General features: G+C 39.4%; 1 protein-coding gene across 13 annotated transcripts; it reads left to right on the forward strand.

Moving 5' to 3' along the window:
• The first annotated feature begins 1871 nt into the window (after nt 1-1871).
• picalmb (phosphatidylinositol binding clathrin assembly protein b) lies at nt 1872-21023 on the forward strand. 13 transcript variants are annotated; one of them, XM_042414909.1, is made up of 23 exons: nt 1872-2822; nt 7615-7757; nt 7904-7979; nt 8083-8185; nt 8792-8885; nt 9072-9183; nt 9302-9408; nt 9510-9551; nt 11191-11276; nt 11457-11580; nt 11705-11832; nt 12666-12766; nt 12906-13058; nt 13478-13561; nt 14858-14950; nt 15180-15290; nt 16174-16290; nt 16392-16422; nt 16538-16637; nt 16790-16849; nt 17766-17918; nt 18250-18355; nt 19569-21023. In XM_042414909.1, the coding sequence occupies exons 1-22, from the start codon at nt 2693-2695 to the stop codon at nt 18340-18342; spliced, it is 2241 nt and encodes a 746-aa protein (XP_042270843.1). In that variant the 5' UTR covers nt 1872-2692; the 3' UTR covers nt 18343-18355; nt 19569-21023. The 13 variants fall into 13 exon arrangements, with proteins under 13 accessions (XP_042270843.1, XP_042270842.1, XP_042270844.1 ...); XM_042414908.1 differs by having other exon boundaries at nt 1875-2822; nt 11699-11832; nt 19569-21022; XM_042414911.1 differs by having other exon boundaries at nt 1878-2822; nt 11699-11832; nt 17766-17870; nt 19569-21022.
• The last annotated feature ends 395 nt before the right edge of the window (nt 21024-21418 follow it).

The following is a 21418-nucleotide window of genomic DNA, read 5'->3' on the forward strand; positions in this document are numbered from 1 at the left end:
AGGAGGAAAACATGTGAGGAGCTCTCCTTTTCTTTAACATGACCTTGTCACGGATATCACTCTAAAGGAAACTGCAGCTATTTATGTCTTTCATACTGCTCCTGTATCCACATGCACACTGTATTTACCTGAACTGGGGAATATAAAAGTAGACACAGAATAAGGCAAATTTATTTGTTAGTGGGGAGTAATAAAAAATTAAATCAATACATTATTTTTTACTATTTGTGAGGCAAAAGAATCAGGCCAACATCTGATGTGTTGCTGCTTGAAAATAAAAAAAAAAAAGATGAAGTCAATTATCGTGATTTAAAACTGACTTGTAATGAATATTTATGCAGCAAAATAAAGCCTCCAATTTAAGTTGTTTTGAAAACTGAAAGAAAGAACTGGATGAATTTGACTGAATTATTTACAGAGGATTTTTTTTTTTTCAGAACGTCTGAATTTAGATTCTGTTTCATTAAAGTATCAAAATTTAGGCTGATAACTAAATCCATAAATGGGAAAGACTGTATTCTTGATGTTTGGAGATAATCATGACACTATGCTGCCCCCCTGTGCTCTCTGTGTCACACTGCAGAACAGCTGCAGCCTCATTCTGCTCTGTTTCCAACTAAAGTGTTGCTGTTAAGGAGAAATTTAATGGCAAAACAGAAACTTATCTACATTTTTAAATGTGTGACATTGTAGATTTTTTTTTATCCTTATGGATTTACATGCATCAATACACCTGCAAAATTTGGCACTCGACACCTGTTTGTTTAATGAATTCATTTTTTGCATCCTGATAAGACTAAAACATCTGTGTGGATTCAAAGAGAGACATTGGGTATATATTTAGGCCTCAACTAAATATTTTCTGGGAAATCAGGGGGCATCTTCTCTTGAACATCAGCAGCTGTTTTAAGGAAACAAGACTATAAACATGAAAAATTTCTACTTTTGAATGAAATGACTTTACTGCAAAGATGTAATACTTTGGGAAAAAAACACAGTAAAATGAATCATTTCTTGATTTGGATTTACAGACTTTCATGGCAACTATATGTATGTTTATATTTTAATGACTCACCGTATCAGAAGTCTCAATATACTATACTTTAACTTTCTATTAATATACAACACATATCTAGAACTGTTCCAACTTCTTTTGCCATTATGTTTTATTAAATTACATTCTCGACTATTCCTTCATATCTTACACTGAACTGTAATTTTAACTCACCTGATGGATCTGATTTCAATTTTCTTCTTTTCCTCTATGTAATTTTACTTTATGTCTTTTTCATCACCTCAGCTGTTTTATGCCATGTCTTAAAGTCTTTTTATGTCTTATGTAACGCACTTTGAATTTGCCCTCTGGTTAAAAAGTGCAATATATTAAATTTCCTTAATTAAAAATGTACATTTGCTTTTTAACTTCTACGGGAGAGTTTTGGTTTGTGTCATACAGGGACATTGGGCGCTGTTTAGGCTGCCACTGGATAGTTTTGGTGAATTTTCCTTTTTTTTTTTCTGAATTTAGTCTTTAACATTATCATACCAGGATGTATGGGGGGAAAGCACCTAAAATCTCTGATTTATATATATATATTTTTAAGTTAGTCTGAAATCAAAATGTCACACTATAATAACACAACAAAACCCTGATATCTCCTGGGTTGTATATACATTTTGTCAAGACACCATATCCCAGTGTTCATTATATGGATATTACATTTCAGTGAAATTTAAAATGCCATCATATAATATGGTCATTAGGATTTCACCACAGTATTTCCTGTAAGAAAATATAGCATCAATAAGGGAAAAAAGTGCTCATTCCTACACTGTCAGGCCTGTTGCAGCCTGCTCTTATTTCCATGTGTCCACTCCTCAATCAATACAGGCTTCATACTCTCATCCAGGCCTCTGGCGCTCCTGTGATTGAGCATTTGTGCGTTTTTTTCCGTTTTTTTTCCCCTCCTCATCTCTAGACTGCGGTCAGTTACACCTGCGCCACAGCGGGCCTTATGGGAAGTCAGCGGTGTAACATCTGATTCAGGGTCTGCAGGGCGGTGTTGTGAGCCTTTTCTCCCCCTCATCACCTCAGAGCAGAGCGCAGCAAAGCAGGCCCGCCATTTCCTCCCCTCCTCAGTCAGTGGTCTTTTCTTTCATAGCGCTTTTTTAAAGGCGAGCGGCGGCGGCGGCGGCGGCAGCGGCAAGTGGAGGAGGAGGAGCGGCGGCGACTGGCGGAGCGGCGGAGCGGTGGAGGCAGGCAGGCAGGGATCCGGTGTGCCACATCGGGATGAGAGCGAGACAGAAGCCCGGGTCGGATGAGTCAGCGAGTGGACCCTGTAATCACCGCATCCCCTAAATCTGACACAGTTTGGACTTGAGGCGAGCGGCGCAACAAGAAGCGAGAGATTATAACATTTTTTTTGATTGTTGTTGTTGTCAGATTCCGCTTCTGTTTATTCCGCCCTCCCCTGGTCCGCGTCTGCCATAGCCTAGATTTTTTTAATTTCCACCAAAATTTCCACCAAAAAAAAAAATCAGGGGGGGTCCGGCAAGGTTGCGGAGGAGGTGGATGTTTTATTTGTTTTTTTAATTTTTTTTTTTAAAAACTCACATATCCGAAGATAAACACAGACAAGCGTACATTTCTTCTACAAAGTCTTTTGTTGCAGCCTTCAGTGAGTGAGCGAAGATGTCGGGCCAGAGCATCACGGACAGGATAACTGCAGCCCAGCACAGTGTGACGGGATCCGCCGTGTCCAAAACAGTATGCAAGGCCACCACTCACGAAATAATGGGCCCGAAAAAGAAACACTTGGACTGTGAGTATGTTTAAACCGAGTTGAAAAATCACCGCAACCTCCTCCTGCTCCTCAGTGAGTTGTATGGCGATGGTGGAGCTACAAGGCCTCAAAGCCTCAGGATGTTAGCATGCTAGCATGTATGCTAACTGCTTGCTCATGTCAAGGAGATTATTATTTTTTTTATTTTAACATCGAGGTCAGGCCTTGTTAACACGCTATTACACATAATTAAGAGGTTGTTAAAGGTGTAGCAGCTTTTTATTGATACTTACAGATGATTTTCTTGTCAGTTTTTATCATTAGCTGCTGTCAAACTAGCTAGACTCTTAATGTTTCTCGTATTGAATGGCAGCTTTAACTTAATGTGAAGCCTACATGGCAACACATGTGGATACATATTTATGGGTCAGTACATTAACAGGGAAACCTTTTTAAAAGATAATAATAAATCAGTGTGAACAAGTGGGCCCCTGCTCTCACAGGCCCTGATTAACATTTACAGGAATGCTTGCAATCATCTCCCATCTTGGTGCACCTGCAGCAGGACAAGTGTCTGAGTGTTTCAGCAGCACAGGCCAGCCACACAGTGAAATGATGGAGTAATGTGATGCTGGCTGCTTCAGACACAATGGGTTGACACTGTAAAGGGGCAAACACAATCACAGTATAGTTAGTTTTTATTTCAGGCATCAGGAGGAGTTTTCTTGCTCTCACCAGGGCATCAACCTGAGTGTTATGCTGTTCTGGATACACCCTGACGTCAGCATAAGAGCTTAAATCCTCGTGTGAGCGTAGTCTGATGCACTCAGTCAGAGGAGTCACTGTGTGTCTGTACTTTACAGATGCAGTGGTAGATTTTCTGTATATCGATCTTGCTACTTGCAGATGCACGATGGATGTGATGAAAGTGGTTTTATTCAGGGCCTGCGTCATCATAAGAGTTCAGCAACAGTCCGCGAACAAGGTGCATACTGTATTTTCTCTGTCGGTAATGTTTCAGGTGATGTGATTGTCTCACCTGCAGTGATAGCTACTCGTAGTGAACATTTTGGTCTAAAGTTGCAGGTTCCACACCTGTTGTGCCGCTCAGACGACTCCCCCGAGATGAGTGAAAGTTGTGCAGAGTGAGACTCGAGAAGAGAGGAGCCTGCTGTATATACACATAGATAATAACATGGTGTCCTCTGATTTAGTGTTGAAACATAGAGGAGGCTTGAGTAGATGAGGCAAGCACAGCAGCAAGTTTGTTTTTGTAAGTTTAGATAGATTCTGTTTGTCAACTTAATTTTATCTCCATGTCCTGCTCTGACAGAATATAAGCAACTACTTTCGTATGACTATATAATTTAAGGATTGTTTTTATGATTATTAAACAGTTGACGGGAAATAAAGGGAGAGAGAAATGGAGAATGACATCCAACAAAGGCCCCTTGACTAATCTCTACTTTACCTGAGTTATGGGGATCAAATGATAAATAATTAGGGCTGGATATTGTTTGAAATGTTTGAGACCAGTGCTGATACAATATCTGAGTTTCAGTCCCCAAAGTATCAAAAAGATACTTGTTCATTACCTTACTTTCAGTAATATAAATGTGTTTTTGATTTTTTTAAAAAGTCAGATGTTGCTTGACCACAACAAGAAGAACCTTTTCTAAAAAATTGGCAAAATTGTGATTGAAATTAGGAACATTTTTATTTCATACAAGACTACAGCTCTGACATGCAATGCCAGTTTTTGGTGCTTCAAATTTTCTTGATACTCACCGCTACAGACAGATTTCAATCAGGACCATGACAGTAGTGAGGTTTGACACACAACCTTATGCATGGTAAGGGTTTGGCAATAGTTCATTGTGAAGTAGCATCCAGAGCTGCAACTAACAGTTATTTTCTTGGTAGTTGTATAGGTGTTTAAATTGTCAGAAAATAGTGAGAAATGGCTGTTAATATTTCTAAGAGGTGAAGCTGATGTCTTCAAATGTCTTATTTGAGAAGATAAACAACTGAGAAGCTGAAGACAGACAATTTTTAGCATTTCTGCTTGAAAAGTTACTTTAATGATTAGCCGATTATCGAAATAGTTGCAGATTAACTTTTTGTCCATCGATTAATTGACTAATTGTTCCAGCTATTTAAAAATGTTTGATACTAGTTACAGTATAATACCTTGTTTAGGTACCAACATTTCTTGTTTGTTATTGTACCTCACTGTGAGAAATATATAAATACAATTCTCTACAAAACTCCTTTTCTTATTTAAAAAAAAGTTGTCAAATGTTAAAATCTGTCTAAATACAAGCTGTTGTATGAGAATTTGGCCTAAAAATACTTAAAAAATGGATAAATTGTATTAAAATGAGGAACTATCTTATGAAAGATCATGATCGCTTTGGTTTTTGAAATTCAAGCAGAGTTGTATTATAACAATATGATAACGCACAAAGTGATACTGTATCTAAATTAGTCATTTCAAGCAAATTAAACACTAATGAAACTAGTTTTTGACCTTTTTGTTTCACCCGTGTGAAGAGTTGTGTATGATGTACAGTGAAACACAAAATATTTGCACAAATTAAATACATTTAGAACATCTAAATATATTCTTGTTGATATCCTGATTAATTGATTGTAATTTATATAGATTTTAACCACATAGCCCAGCTGCCATGATGACTTTTTTTTAAATAACAGCTGAATTGTGGCACACAGCACAACATCATCTTGCATCGTCATGGCTGTCACATGAATACGTTTGTGTCCCATGAATTAATTAGGTTAGAAAACAGTAATGTCAGTCACTGCCAATATTTAGCAGGCTGATTGTGACATGACAGTGCTGTCAGTTCATCCTCCTCCCCCATATTCTTCTTCCTCCTCCTCCTCCTCCTCCCCTGTGCTCGTCTCCTCTACGTCGTCGTCGTCGTGTTCTTCTTCTCCGAGCAGTGCAGCCACCCATGCTAACCGCTGCTGCTTCTCTGGAAGGTTATCCTGTCCTACTTAGAGTCCCCCGCCTTTTGAAAAGTCAAATATAGGACAGAAAGGGAGGCCCAATTACCCCGTCAGAAAGATGACTGCCGTGAATGGCAGGGTCATTAGCACCGATGGGCTAACATCGTTCATCGAGCACATGGATGTAGAATGAACATATGAGCTGTGTGAAGAGGCAGAAGAAGTGGGACAGCACAGAACATGGATGGTTTACATCTTCATCCGCTGCACTCCATGTTGGTCACTCACAGCTGTGATTTGTCATCCAGTTCGACAGCAGTGATCCCTGATTGCAGTGGGACTAAAACAAGGATGATTTTAGTTTTTATTTTTCAGATTCTATGTAGAAAACATCCATATTTAACATACTTTTGAACAGAGTAAATGCATTGTTTTAACTCAGGTATATAGTGCAGTTTGGTTCTGAATTTTTCATGGCACAGGAAGGTTTACAGTTGTGGAGAGGAGCTGTGGTCTGTACTTGAATTTAAAATCCATTTTCTTCATTTCTGAGGGCTTTAAAAGCATTTTCCACTCAAACCTTTTCAGTAGTCTCTTGACTGAACCCGGGAAAAACCTCCATTTCAAAATTTAGACTGAGAAGCTGTCTGTGTGGAAATTTTTAGGGGGATTTGTTGATGCTGCTTAAAGGTTTCCAAATTGAACACGCTGCACAAATGTAACCTGCTGTGGAGGACACATAAGCATGAGTCACATCAGCTTTTGGCTCAGGCTGGCAAAAATTTGTTTGGGCATCTGTGGTCACCTTTCTCTTTAGTCGTAGAAGGCAGCAGCAGGTGTTTATCTGCTCACCAGCTCCGCATGACGCCTGTTTGACACTAAATTCAACACGCATGGGGTTATCTGTGACTAACAGCATCTTTATAGATGAAAGCGGGTTTCTGAATTAAGTTTGAAATGTTTATCAGCATAGAAAACAAACAGACAAATCAGCATTCTCTGTGAGATCTTCAGAAACCTCCTTTCAGTTCATTTAAGGAAGCACATTGACAATAATGTGGTATTAACAAAATCAGATATCGCAGTGCTCTTTACTCAAAACCTCAGTATCCTTTTGATTAGGACTGTTGCTGTTTCATACAGTATTTGATCTAAACTAGGTGGATGATTTAATTTAAGAAAAAGATAAATCAGTAATGTAGAGTCAAAGACATAACTAGATATTATCATTTAAAAAATCTTTCTTCGATTGAACCTTAAAAAACAAGAAGATACAGAAATACCCAAATATCTTGTCTTTCATAATAGGGCTGCAACTAACAATTATTTTCTCAATTAGTCAATTAGTGTTTGGTCCATAAAATATCAGAAAAATGTGAAAAATGTTGTTTCCCAAAGCCCATCATGATGTCCTCAAATGTCTTGTTTTGCCCACAAGCCAAAGTTATTCCGTTTACTGTCATAGAGGACTAAAAAAGTGAAAATGTTTACTTTTGATCAGCTGGAATCAGAGAATTTAGACATCATTTCTTTAAAAAAAAAAAAGACTCAAAATGATTAATTGAATGTTTATCAAAATAGTTGGCGATTAATTTAGCCTACTAGTTGGCAACTAATTGATTAATCGACTAATCGTTGTTCTTGCAGCTCTGATAGAGGTGAAAATGTTAAAGAAATAAGACAAAGCATATTATTCTTCTGTAATGTCATTTTGATGGATGTGTATGGCAGCTGTAGACAATTTACACATCACCACATTGCACAAGAATCTTGATTTTGATTGGTCGTTGCAAATAAACTGCCTTACGATGATCAGCTGAACCTCGTGGTTTTATGAACTTTTCGTCTTTTTCTTCAGATTTGATCCACTGCACCAACGAGATGAATGTGAACATTCCCCAACTGGCTGACTCGCTGTTTGAGAGAACCACCAACACCAGCTGGGTGGTTGTGTTTAAGTCGCTTATCACCACACACCATCTCATGGTCTATGGCAACGAGGTGAGACACACCACATTTAGATTATCCTCTAACAACACAAGAAACTGGTTAGGAGGCAAATTTACTGCAGATTGTTTGAGCATTAATATATTATTAATTAATACTTTGGTTGTGTTGTGTTTATCTATTTTTTCCCCCTCATGCAGCGTTTCGTCCAGTACTTGGCTTCAAGGAATACACTATTCAACCTCAGTAATTTTTTGGACAAAAGTGGGTTACAAGGTACTCCAGCCTGCAGCCACACCTACTTCGTGCACAATTTAAAAGATTATTTCGTTAGAAATGACGTACGCTGACGTTGCTACTGCCTCTTTTTCCCCCCTAGGTTATGACATGTCCACATTTATCAGGAGGTATAGTCGATATCTCAACGAGAAAGCTGTTTCATACAGACAGGTTGCCTTTGACTTCACGAAAGTTAAGCGAGGGTAAGGACTGAAAGCAGTTTTTGTATTCTACAATATTAAAGCTCCAAATATCCTATTTTGCTTTTTTATATATGTGAAAAAAATGTTTGTCTTGGGCTGCAACAAGATATTTTTTTCATTATCAAGTAATATGTCAAGTATTTTTATGATTAATCAGCTAATGTTTAGGCAGAAAAATGTGAAAAATAAATAGAAAAATACACATCACAATTTCTTCATCAACTTGTTATGTGTTCAAATAACTTTATTGTCAAATTACAATTCAATAAAACAGAGAAAAGCAGCCAATTTTCTCTATTAAAGAAGCTGGAAACAACCAGTAATTGGATTATTCAATGATGAATGACTTAAATGATTGATTGTCAGGCCTTATTTTGTAAAAAAAAAAAAAAAGTTAAAATATTCCAAACCAATCAAATGTCAGGCTGCAATTTCAGTGATTTTTTTTAAGGTTTAACCTGAAAAGAAAATCAATCAACGCGTGGAGCAGGAGTCAGTCTGTTATCATTTTTCAGGAGCTACACCGCCTGCTTATTATCCTCTCTCCGTCCCCTCTCATCCATCTTTCTCCTCTCCTCCTCTGACTCTCTCCATGTGTCCACGCAGAGTGGATGGCGTAATGAGGACCATGAATACAGAGAAGCTGCTCAAGACCATCCCCATCATTCAGAACCAGATGGATGCCCTCCTCGATTTCAATGTGAGTTTGAGGTGAAGCCTCCTGCAGCTCTGCCGCTCGTGTAGTAAAAAGCGGCAAGGAGGCTGCCGCAAGCTGACAATAACGGGAGATGCATCGTCGTAGTCCGCCTACCTTGTTTTTGTACGTCATCAAATTGAAGATAAATGTCGAGCTTGTGTGCTAACTTGGCTGATTGCTTTCCCTCAGGTCAATGCCAACGAGCTGACTAATGGAGTCATCAACGCAGCCTTCATGCTCCTCTTCAAAGACTCTATCAGGCTCTTTGCTGCTTATAACGAAGGCATTATCAACTTGCTTGGTGAGACCTTCATGGAACTCTTTCACTTTCAACCTTCTCTTTGTTTTTGTGCCTTTTATATATTTTATGTGGTTGGTCATTCAAAATGTAATAAATACATTTATTTGTCACTAAACAGAGAAATACTTTGACATGAAGAAGACCCAGTGTAAAGAAGGTCTGGACATTTACAAAAAGTTTCTCACCCGAATGACCCGGATATCAGAGTTCCTCAAAGTAGCAGAGGTAAAAAACACTAAATATTTATCTTTCTCTCTAGTCAGCAGTGAAATTCTCTTTTGTATTGAAAAGATTGTATCTTATTTCTCTCACTTCTCATCTAACAGCAGGTGGGCATCGATCGAGGAGACATTCCAGACCTTTCTCAGGTAAGCACCGACACTCGAAAGCGATCAGGAAACACAGGCTATCAGCTCTCAGTAGCTTTTCCTTCTTTCTTTCTCTTATTTCCAGCTCTAATTGCTCTTTTCTTCCATTAGCATTGTTTTTTGCCGTTTTTCCACCGCATATTACGGCCCGACTCGACTTGACTCTACTTGCTTGGAGCTGTTCTTTTTTGGGGTTAAAGTTGTAGATAGTACCTGGTACCTGGTACTTTTTTTGGTATTACCTCCGTCGAGGTTCCAAGCGAGCTGAACCGATACTAAAAGGTGACTTTTAGTAACACTGCACACCGCTGATTGGTCAGAGTGAATCGTCACTAGAATCATCACTTGCGCGACACGGGACATCCTGCACAAACCCGCCATTTTTAAATAGCCAAGCTACCACAGCGGCTACAAAATTTGTCTCCTTGCTGTAAAAACAGCCACACACCGAGAGTGGAGAACACCGTCCCTTATTGATATCCTCCAATGTTCCTATGTGTGTTGCGGTGAATATGACGTCACTTTGGCAACCAGCTACATCGAGGGGTTACTATCTGCATCGGAAAACGAAATCCAGAAGAGGAGAGTCAAGTCGAGCCGGTACCATGTAGCGGAAACACGGCTTTAGTCCAACTACAGTATACGACACCCGACACAAATGTTCCTTCAAATGAGACACTTTGCATGATTTCCTTATAGAGTGCATGTTGCCATAGGAGGTGGTCTTTTCCTGTTTCTTGTTCTTGTCCTTCTTCCTTTCTTCTTCTTCTTCTCTTGCTCCTTCTTCTTCTTCTTCTTCTTCTTCTTCTTCTCACCTACTTCTTCTACAGTAAATAAAGGTGTCAAGTCCACACTAAGAGTTTTAAAAGTGTGATTGCAGTACACTCACAGTACATCTGCACACAGTGACAGCTCAAAGCACATACTGTTGTGCTGGACTGTGGGCACCAGTATTCAACAAGTATTTTACCCCAGAGACCTGCAGCAAAAATGCACCCCCCCCCTCTGACTGTCACCACCTTTATATTCTGTATTTTCCCCCTTATCTTTCCACTTTAGTTCACAGTTTGTGTAAGTACTATCATTTCACTCTTCTTGTATGTCCGTGACTTGCTTCAGTGTTGTCTTTTTGCATGCCTCTGCTCTGACTCTTGTCTCCTACATCGTGGTGAAAAACAGTTGAAGGAAAAAACACTCTCTGTGGTAAATTCTGTTTCACTTTTGTCACGTTGAGGTGTAAACCGGTGTAGATTTTATGTGAAAATGGCTGCCCCGTTGTGCTTAGACACGGCCCGGTTCAACAACAGCCCAGGTTGTTGAAAGTGCTGCTGTCCGTCATCCCACACAGATGTTATTCTCATCCTAAGTAGCTTTTTGGCTGGAATGCAGTCATTGATCAGTGGTGGGTAACTAATAGTCCAAAATTGGTAGATAACCTGCAGATATGGAGCGAAATTAAACCTCCCAATCATATATATGAATCGGCTGTAGGTTTAAGAGTGTGGTGTATTTTGTGGTGTATAGTGTTTTCGTTTCTAGCTTGGTTGCCCACCACTGTCCTTTATGGTCTTGTTATCCATTCAGACTTCATTTTCTGTGTCTCCGCAACATGCTGACTGTGTGCTTTCTGTCACGACAGGCTCCCAGTAGCCTTCTTGAAGCTCTGGAGCAGCACTTGGCCTCTTTAGAGGGCAAGAAAGTCAAAGACTCCACTGCAGCCAGCAGGTACGTTAATCCTCCCGTCGCTATTTTACGCTTGAATCTCATGTAATTCCTCTTATATTGTCCCTGAGTCTCAGAGCCTGCATTTCCTTCTGTCTTCTTGCTGGAAGATATGAAGCATTATTAAATAAGTAATAGCTTTATCTGTGTTGCATTCAGTGTGAATTTGTATCTTTCCTGCAGGGCCAGCACTCTGTCAAACGCAGTGTCGTCGCTGGCAAGCACGGGGATGTCTTTCACTAAAGTCGATGAGCGGGAGAAGCAAGCAGCTCTGGAAGAGGAACAGGCCCGACTCAAAGCTCTGAAGGTGGCTTTGCTATTTGGAAAAAAACAATCTTAGGTTTACTTTAACACACGCTGAAAAAAGATTTTTGCAGTGTCAATTTTGCTTGTATGTTTGAACTGGACTCCCTTAATTTGCTCAGGAACAGAGGCTCAAGGAGCTCTCCAAAAGGCCCTCCTTCGCTACCACTGATACATCACCAATCTCCACCACCGGGGGCACTATCAGCACAGCGCCAGCCATCGACCTCTTCTCTACACCCAGCTGCTCTAATGGGTACTGGCTTGATTTACAGAACAATATAAAACACGTTTAGTTTTTAAAATCTTACAGATGTTTAACTGCATTTTTCAGTCGCTTTGGAGCTGAAACTTCAGACTATTCAGTTAATTGAATAGTCAATCAACAAAAAATTAACCGGCAACTATTTAGATAATCAAGTAATCATTATATAAAGCAAAAATGCCAAATATTCTCCTATTTTAGCTCTTTAAATGTGACAGTTTGTTGCTTTTCTGCATCATAAATGATTCATATTTTTCGGATTTTGGAGTAATGGTCGGATAAAACAAGAAATTTTAGGGCTGCAGCTAACTATAATTTTCATTATCAATTAAGCTGCCCATTATTTTCTTGATTAATCGATTAACTGCCTTGTCTGTTATATTTTCAGCTAGAATTTCTTAGACAGACAATGGTGATGTCTTCAAACGTCTTGTTTTGTCTGATCAACAGTCCAAAGAAATTCAGTTTACCATCATGTACGACACAGAAAAGCTTCAAATCGCTTCAAATTGATTGATTTTCTCTTGATCGACTAATCGTTGCTGTTGATATTTTATATATCAACAATTAATCGAGAAAATGACTTTATAGATATTTCCCCAAAATTCAGACTGACATATTTGGTATCTTTGGAAACGTTATGATTTCTACTAGAATGTAAAACAAAGTTCAATGGTTTTTAACAATTTTTGGTTTATAATGTTTTGGAGTTTCCTTAAGTCCTTTTTAAAGTGTTTATAAATAATAAATACATTTACGGGTTGATTAACATATTGGTAAGGAGAATATGTAGGTTTAAAACGATGCTTCTTCTCTGTCTGCAGTGCCGTGAAGATGGAGAGCGACCTCTTCGACCTGCAGTCAACTTTCCAGCCGTCCATGCAGTCCGGCTCAACAGGGCTTCCAGTGGCGACAGCGTGGGCAGGTAAAGAACCAACATCTGTATTTCTGGACTTTGGTGACCTGTTCTGCATGCTCTCTTTTCTTTAGTTGTCTGAACTCTGATGCCCACCTCTTCCTCTCCACTCTTTTTTCTGTCTCTCTCTTTTCCTCTGCCTGCCTAGATCCTTTCACCTCTGCTGAAGCTGGAGATGATTCCATGCCAAACCTTAACCCTTTCCTCTCAAAACTCGTTGTCGATGCCACTCACTTACCTGTCGTGTCTTCAGACGGTGTTAGCTTTCCCTCTAGGACATCTGGTCATGAAATGTTTGGTGGTAACGACTCATTTTTTTGTTTCTCCTCAAAAAAGTCTTGTCTTGCTCTTCTTGCTCATTTCTCTGTATAAGCATGACTAGCTGGCATGTTTACTGTGCTGCTGTAGTTTAAATGTTGATTAGCTGTCTAAGGTGTAAAGTCTCTTTCTTCTCTTGTCTTGTCTGTACAGTGCGCCTCATTGCAGTCCATACCAAGCTCAAATTATGTTGTTTTTTAGTGAAAACGCCTCTTTAGTTCTCTTAATTACCAAACCAGAACCCTCCATGTCCCCCCTATAGAGGCCATACGCCCATTTGCTTCACAGTTAACTTTCATCCCCTCTTTTGATAAGCAGTTTGGTTCTGTGTTGTAACAATGCCGTAGAGCTTTTAAGTTGAAACCTGTTCTTCTTTTACCAACACTATTTTTGATTCTCCAGATCGTTACAATCCCTTTATTGACACAAACTCATCCGTTTCAACCAATTACAAACGTACAGTGCGGATAGAACACTCCATCTCAGGTACTATGATGGCTCACCATCCCAGCCTATGTTTCCTGAGCCCTGGAAAACATAGGATCCTATGCAATACCCCAAGGGCCCTTTTTTTTAAATTTATGGTAGTAATATTGATGCATATTGATGCATATTAGAGGAATAGTTTGACATTTTGGGAAACAGGCTTATCTGCTTTCTTGCCAAGAGTTTGATGATGATTGATTCAGCTGTTGTGTTTGTAACGGTAAATATGAAGCTACAGCTAGCCGCTGGTTAGCTTAGCTTAGCTTAAAGACTGGAAACAGGGGGAAACAACTACCTTGGCTCTGTCCAAAGGTAACAACATCTACCTACCAGCACCTCTAAAGCTCACTAATTAACATGTTACATCTTGTTTGTTCAATCTGTTAAAAAACTTGCGTATAAAAACAACTTAGAGGAGTAATGTACCGGATTATTTCATCCAGTGGAGACGTTACTGGTCCCAACCACATAATAATCCGGCACATAACCCCTCGTAACATCGCAAAGTATTGTTTTTACTCTTCAGCTGTTGGTAGGTAGAATGTTTTTACCTTTGTACAGAACAAAGCTAGCTATTTCCCCCTGTCTTTATGCTATGCTAAGCTAACTGTCCACTGGCGGTTGCTTTGTATTAGAGCTGCAACGATTAGACAATTAATCGTTTAGTCAATCACCAAAAATGAATGGACAACTATTTTGATCATTGAATAATTGTCGTCTTTTAAGCAAATATGCCAAAATGTGTTCTTGTTTCAGCTGCTCAGATGTGATGATTTATTGCTTTTCTTTGTCATTTATTATCGTAAATTGATTATCTTTGGGTTTTGGGCTGTAGGTCAGACAAAATAAGACACTTAAAAACTTCTAAACTAAACTAAAAACAGGCATTTTTCCTTATTCTCAGACATTTTATATACAAAAAGATTTATCGACAAAATAATCTTGATTGATAGTGACAATATTCGTTAGTTGCAGCCCTACCTTGAATTTATCATACAGACATGAGAGCGGTATTGATCTTCTCATAATGTCGAACTTTTCCTTTAATCCCTTCTTCTTGGTTACTACAATACTATTCTGCAATATTTTATCCTTCTACAAAGTCTTAAATTTGACTTAAAACACGCAGAGTTAAGCACTATGTAAGTGTTATACATGTTAGCATATCTTTTCTTCCTGTCTGTATTTCTGTCATTTCCCACCTGTCTCTCTGGCCTGGCCCTGAAACGCCTTTTCCTTTTGCTCTCTCTCTTCCTGTATTTTCTCTTTGTCTTCCTGCTTCCTGTGGCGTGTCAGACTCCTTCTGTGGTCCAGTGTCCATTGCCCAGCACCTCCCACAACAGGCTCCCTACCCCACTGAGCCCTCTACTGTAGCAGGTCTATTCAGAGGTAGAGTACTGAAGGCTCTCTCTAGCACATTCAGCAGTAGATCATTGCTAGTTTTATATCCTTTAGAGAAAGCTGCGGTCTTCCGCTCTCCATTCAGGTATCCAGTGATTGATATATGATCACTGCACTTTCATGGGTCAGTGTAGAAACCAAAAAGTCCAAGCAGCGCCCTATTTTAATAAGAAATAAGTTCCTGTAACTGCAGCCTCTTTTTCATCTCTTTCTGAAGGATACTCAACGCCACAGGCCCCTCCACAGCAGTCAGCAGGGGGACTCCAAGTGGACTTTGAGTCAGTTTTTGGAACCAAAGCTACAGGCAGCAACAGCCTCAATTCTGACGGTGAGGATGAAACGCTTTTGCATTTACGTGTAGGTGAATGTGCAATACCTGTGCAATAGGTCTCTGTGGTTTAGTGAGGTGGACGTGCTTAATTGTTGTTTTGCACATGATGAATCAAACGCCGGTCTTGCGCGGAGCCCTCGGCACAAAATTAAATCAAACAAATGTCACTCAGCTGAGAAAGGGGAGTCATGCAGAAAACAAGTCAAACATGAAAAGTTGGAGGGACTGAAAGACATTCTTAGGATGGTCCACTACCCATTATGCTTCTTTTTCCAAAGACAAACACGATAGGTCACCAGTAGCTACGGCAGATTGAAAAATACCAGGAAATCATATTAGTCGCACACTAAGTATATTGTTTGTTTCAGAGAACAATATTTAGTCCTGACGTCAGATATAGTTGAAACACCTGCAGCAGAGGGCCCTACAGTGTCTTGTAAATTCTCCAGAGTCACCAGTACATTGAGAACAGACTGTTGTCTCGTCTGTACTATTTTTACCACACGCTGTCAGTATCTGCAAGCAGCCCAAAGAACAGAACGTCATTATATCTTTTTCTCTGACGGGCTAAAAAATGTACCTCAAATCATATTTACATTGCAAAATTGTCTCCATGATTTCTTTTAAAAAAGTCCCAAGCGCTTGCACCATAGCTCTCTGAACATTTAATAACATTTTGACAACATTTAATACTTTTTTAAAACACAACATATCAGACTGTTGGAGATATGACGATTAAGTCCTGGGTTTATTTCCATCTTTGTAAAACTAAAGTGACAAAATACACAATACTTTAAAAAAAAAAATTAAGGTTTGTAACCTTGTATTTACAAACAGGTTCATTATGTGTTCTGAGTCAGTCCTTTGTATATCTTGTTAGATATTGCTGGGGGCATCCTGAAACCGACTCTCGCCGGATCCAACCTGCCGTCCAGTCAGCAGCCAGAGAAGCTGGTGTCAGATGACCTTGACTCCTCTCTGGCCAACCTTGTCGGCAGTAAGTATGACGCTTCCCACTAATTAAAACCGCACTAATTAAAGCTTATAAAGCACAAAATATTTGCAGGCAGACATCTAACATCCAATTTTCTTTTTCAGACCTCGGCATTGGAAACGGCACGATGAAAAAGTAAGTGACGCGTCCGTGTCTTTGAGCGGCCGCTCCGCTGTACAGAAACAGCAGCAGCTCTGTGCTCTCAGGGCAGTTACAAGCTGGTGCTAACATCAGCTGTCTTAATCTACAGTGACATCCACTGGAGTCAGCCGGGGGAGAAGAGGATGACCGGCGGCACCAACTGGCAGCCGAAGGCGGCGCCGACCACGACCTGGAACCCCGTCTCCATGGTGACACACACAGACTTTCTACTGTAGTGCTCGCGCTGTCTGCCTCTGCAGTGTTGCTGCTTTCTCTCTGTGCTCATCTTTTACTTCCAGATAACTGCTGTGATGTTTATTGTTTCCTGTTGTAAATTTTTTGCCTTTCTGCGTCTCCACAGGCACCATCAATCATGGCCTTCCCTGCCACCACACCCACGGGCATGATGGGATACGGCATGGTCAGTATTACTGTACTGCAAACATACAAAATGTGTAGATGTAGCATTTTAGCACAATCAATTTACCTTCTGCTCTGCGCATATTTGTGTTAAAGTCAAAAAATGAATCAGACACTCTGAATGTTGTCGAAGCAGTTCATGTTAGGTAAAAGCCTTTTATGTTTTACCTGCTCATTATCATTTAGAGGTAATTAAATGCACTTAAACTGGGTCAAGTGAGCTGCTGTGTTACTGTGAATATTTTTCTTAGTTTTATGAATAAAGTGAAGGCTGGAGAATTGTAAATAGTTTATATTTTAAGTGTGCTCAGTTAATAAATATTCAATTTTACTATTAGGCACAAGGTTTTTATTGATTTTTTTTTTTTTTTTGGTTATAAAATAAACTTTTTTATAACCCATATTTTGACTGTAAAACAGCAGAGGCTACAGCATTTATTTAACCCTGGTCTGGTGTTGCATATGTGGATTGTCATCTTGCTGACTCACTCTTGACAGTATAACATCGTAACAGTCCCTTATAATGCTTAAATTATGTTGGATTAAAGCCACTCTGTGTAGAATTTGACAGTTTTTGAGTTTGATGCCCCCATTGCTGAGACCACAGTTAGAGCAGACTAGTCAATCAATCAATAAATCAATCGGAAGAAAATGAATCTGCTCACTGCTTCCAACTTCTCAAATGTGAATATTTTTAGTGACAAAACAAGCAATTTAAATGTCAACTTAGGCTCTGATAAATTATGAAACTGACTCATTTAGCTGTTTTATTATTACAATATAATATTATTCATTTTACAGACCAAACAATTAATGAGAAATTGAGAAAATAATCAGCAGATTAACCCATAATGAAAATAGACCTTAGTTACAGCCGTGTTATTGAACGTCTCTCACCTCTGTGCAACACACTGCAGCCTCCACAAATGGGCTCCATGGGGATGATGAATCCACCCACCATGATGTACACCCAGCCTGTGATGAGGCCACCCAACCCCTTTGGCTCTGTGTCTAGTGCTCAGGTGGGTGCGCAGCAGTCTGACCACTGCACCGAGCTGATGCACGATAAAGTCAGTATCTATTTTCACAGTTATTAGGTTGAGTAAATAGGTGTATCCGTTGTGCTGTGACGTGTATCATAGTTAGTCACTGTGTAAGCTTTGTTGTCAATGTGAATACTGTGATGATGACAGTTTTAACAATGAACCTTTCACTCTGTCGAGCAGAAAGGGACAAAACTGTGAATCATCTCCCTTGTTTTTCCCCAACAACTCCTTTTATTAACCCTTCTTTCATACATCACAGCTTCTCCAAACTAATCTCATCCCTCCTTCAGTCTCTGTACTGACTCTCTGACTTCTCCTCTGGTCCTCCTACTTCCTGTATTTCTTCCTGTAATAGCCCTCCGCAGCCTCTAGTCCTTCCAGCCAGAGTCCTCTCCGAGCCCCTGGACAGGACCCGTTTGCACACCTCTCTCTCAAGGATTTCTTGTAGAGCATCTCTTTAGGTACAGCATGCTCTTTGCTTGCGGATGCACCCGCGTGCATCACATGCCCAGTGTTAATACCCTTTTGTATCTTTTTTTATCTTGTACCATTAGCATACTTCTTCATCTCCATCTGATTAGATGCTACATGTGTTTTTCTCATTTATTCTGTTTTATCTTGAACTTTGTTGCTTGTTTTTGAAGGATTTATTATATCTTTAATGTAGCCAAACACATTCTGACCCTTTGTTCTTTCACTGTCATCACATATTGGTCAAACCTGTTTTCTCTCAACCTTCTAGCCATTGATGAATTGATCGTTCACTAAACCTCATCCCCCTTAGTTGCTGTTGCCACGTTTGTCACAGAGCAAATGTAGTAATATGACATTAGCAATTTTTGCAACAACGGGTGATTTCACACAGTGGGACTAAAGAAGACTTCTCATTTCTAACCGCTGACAGTCGATTTTACCGACTAACATCAAAACCGATTTTATTAGCAAATGCTAGCAAATTAAGCTAACATTAGCAGACTTTTTAATGTTAGCAGCTGATTTGTTTTAAAACAAGAAAAAAAGCATGTCTTAGATACTTTATGCGCTTGATGGTTTTCATCATCATGCAAAAAGACTGAGGCTCAAACGAATAGAGCTGCTAACGTTATCCTAAATCTGAATGTTCCACACTGTGGGGAAAATACTACACAGTGGATAGGTTTGTCATGTTTCCCCACAAGCTGATGAAGTTTTCTTGAAAAGTATGAAAAACCAAAGTTTCCTCAGAAAAAGCCTTCCAATGTATTACAAACAAGGGATTTGAGGTTGTATCTTGAGCTTTTGTTAACAGTGATCAATGTTTTTCACCATTTTTTATAGATTAATAGACTAATCAATTAATTGAGAAAAAAAATGAACAGGTAAATCTATAATGAAAATAATCATAAGTTGCAGCCCTAGCAGAAACCATGTCAATTACTACTGTAGGTAGTAAACTAGTTTACCAGATTATGCTATCTCTTGCTGCTCACATTAAAGCAGATAAACACACTGCTTTATCTGTTCCTTAAAGTTTTGCTCTTGTCTTATTTATTTCAGAAAGTCTAAAAAATAAAAAGATACCAGCATGACAGCATGTATAGAAAAAGGGGTTTAGTGAACGGTCGCAAATTGACACATTGATTATTTCTATTCACGTTAGTCTTTCACTAATATCGTCTGTTGCCTCTCTTGCAGATGCAGTTCATGTAATTTTGAAGGAAGTGTCTCTCGGAAGATGAAGCACTTAGCAGCAAAGCTTTGTCCTCGTTGCAGTCTTAACTCTTCAGAGAAACATTCACACACCCTCCAAATACAGACATGTCAAGAACACAACGGTGCAGCGACTGTCAGAAACCATGGTAACCATGTCCAAAATGACGTTTGGCGATAGCTCACACCCATTATTCTGTAACTTGTCCGAGACGTCGAGTGATGCTGCTGTCTAACCCCCTTAAGAGGATTCCTTATCCATTTTACAGTGTAATCTGTAAAGCTAGTTATGGGTGCTGAGAAACTTTGATGTTATGTATTTGGAAATACTGTGGTTGGATGTAAAGGCTTGATGTTCAGTGGGGAGGGGGGTGGAAGAAAAAGGAGAGCGGTCCTTCCCTTTCTTGATCCAGTCATCTGTCATCCATTCCCTACAGTTATTTAACTGTCACTAAGTAGTGATGCTAATGACGTTTACACCTGTTTAGTTTTTGTCTTTTTTACCGTGTTTACAGTAGACATTCCTTGTGTGTTGTTTGTATTTATTTATGATTATTGGTTTAAGATTGGGGGGGAAAAATATTGTAAAATCTACAGTACATTGAACACCTGTGGGAGTGCTTCAGCGTTAAACAAGGATCTCAGACTATCATTAAGAGGTAGAGTGAAAAATAGCTATTATATAAATTACACCTATTAAGCGGAATGATAGAGCACTAAATATTCTCCGAGTTTTGTGTTAAGAAAATTTTTTACTAGATGAAAGATTTCACAATCTCCATTGTACTTAAAGTGCAGGGGTTAGAGTATGGTCAGTTAACAGTATATAGTCGATTCTGTGCCTAGGGTTTTTGCAATGGAACAGTTTCCTGTCTAGTTGAAAAACACTTCATCCACGATTCTGAAGCGTCGCACTCGGTGGTGGGCTCCATTTGCTTTAAGCTTGGCATGCCATTGACTCACTGACCGTATTCAAGGCTGCCTTTACTCTGAATGTGAAAGAGTTGTCTTCATGTTGCACACATCTTTCCACACTACAGTTCCTCAGCGGGAGTGGAGGGGAGGGGGGTTGGGGGAGGGGTGTCCGCTTGCTTGGTTAGCTGTCGCTACGCTAATGGAGGGGGGGGAAGGGGGTCACAGATTTGATGTAAATTAATTGTATAAAAGATCCAGAGGACCAGGGTGGAGTGGAGGAGCACTGTTGATCGGTGCTCTGTGTATATAAAAACTGACTGTTCTTTGAGTGCAAAGGTGAAAGATGTATGAAATATGAAAGCAATTCAATCAAATTTGACTCTACCTAAGTTTGATTCAGGATATTTTCTGCGTTTGTCTCCGCAGATATTTTCTTTATGTAATTAGAACGTGTAGCAGACAATGACTGAAGTCTTTTCTTTCTTTTACAAATAAAGAGCAGCTTCCACAAACTGTTTCTTGTCCAAGTGAATGGTAAAAGTATAAGGGAGCCTTTCTTTGTGTTGAATTTGACACCAGTGTGGCATACAGTTAACAGGCAATGATATGACACAGTTTGAACCTAAACATACTTTTTTGTTGTTTCTATAAATGAGTCAGGTGTGCTACCTGTCTGGTCAATAGGCTGTTGAGATTCAATGAAGTTTATACAACACACTAGAGCTGCAATGATTAGTTGAACGGCAGCTATTTTGATAATCATTTAATCATTTCTTGATGAAAAATGCCAAACATTTGCTGGCAGCTTCTCAAATGTGAGAATTTGAAGCTTTTTTTGTGTAATCAATGATAGTAAACTGAATATATTTGGATCATATTTGGAGTGTTGATCAGACAAAACATTTGAAGACATCAGCTTG

The sequence above is a fragment of the Thunnus maccoyii genome, chromosome 6, assembly GCF_910596095.1.
Source record: "Thunnus maccoyii chromosome 6, fThuMac1.1, whole genome shotgun sequence".
NCBI classification, from domain to species: domain Eukaryota; kingdom Metazoa; phylum Chordata; class Actinopteri; order Scombriformes; family Scombridae; genus Thunnus; species Thunnus maccoyii.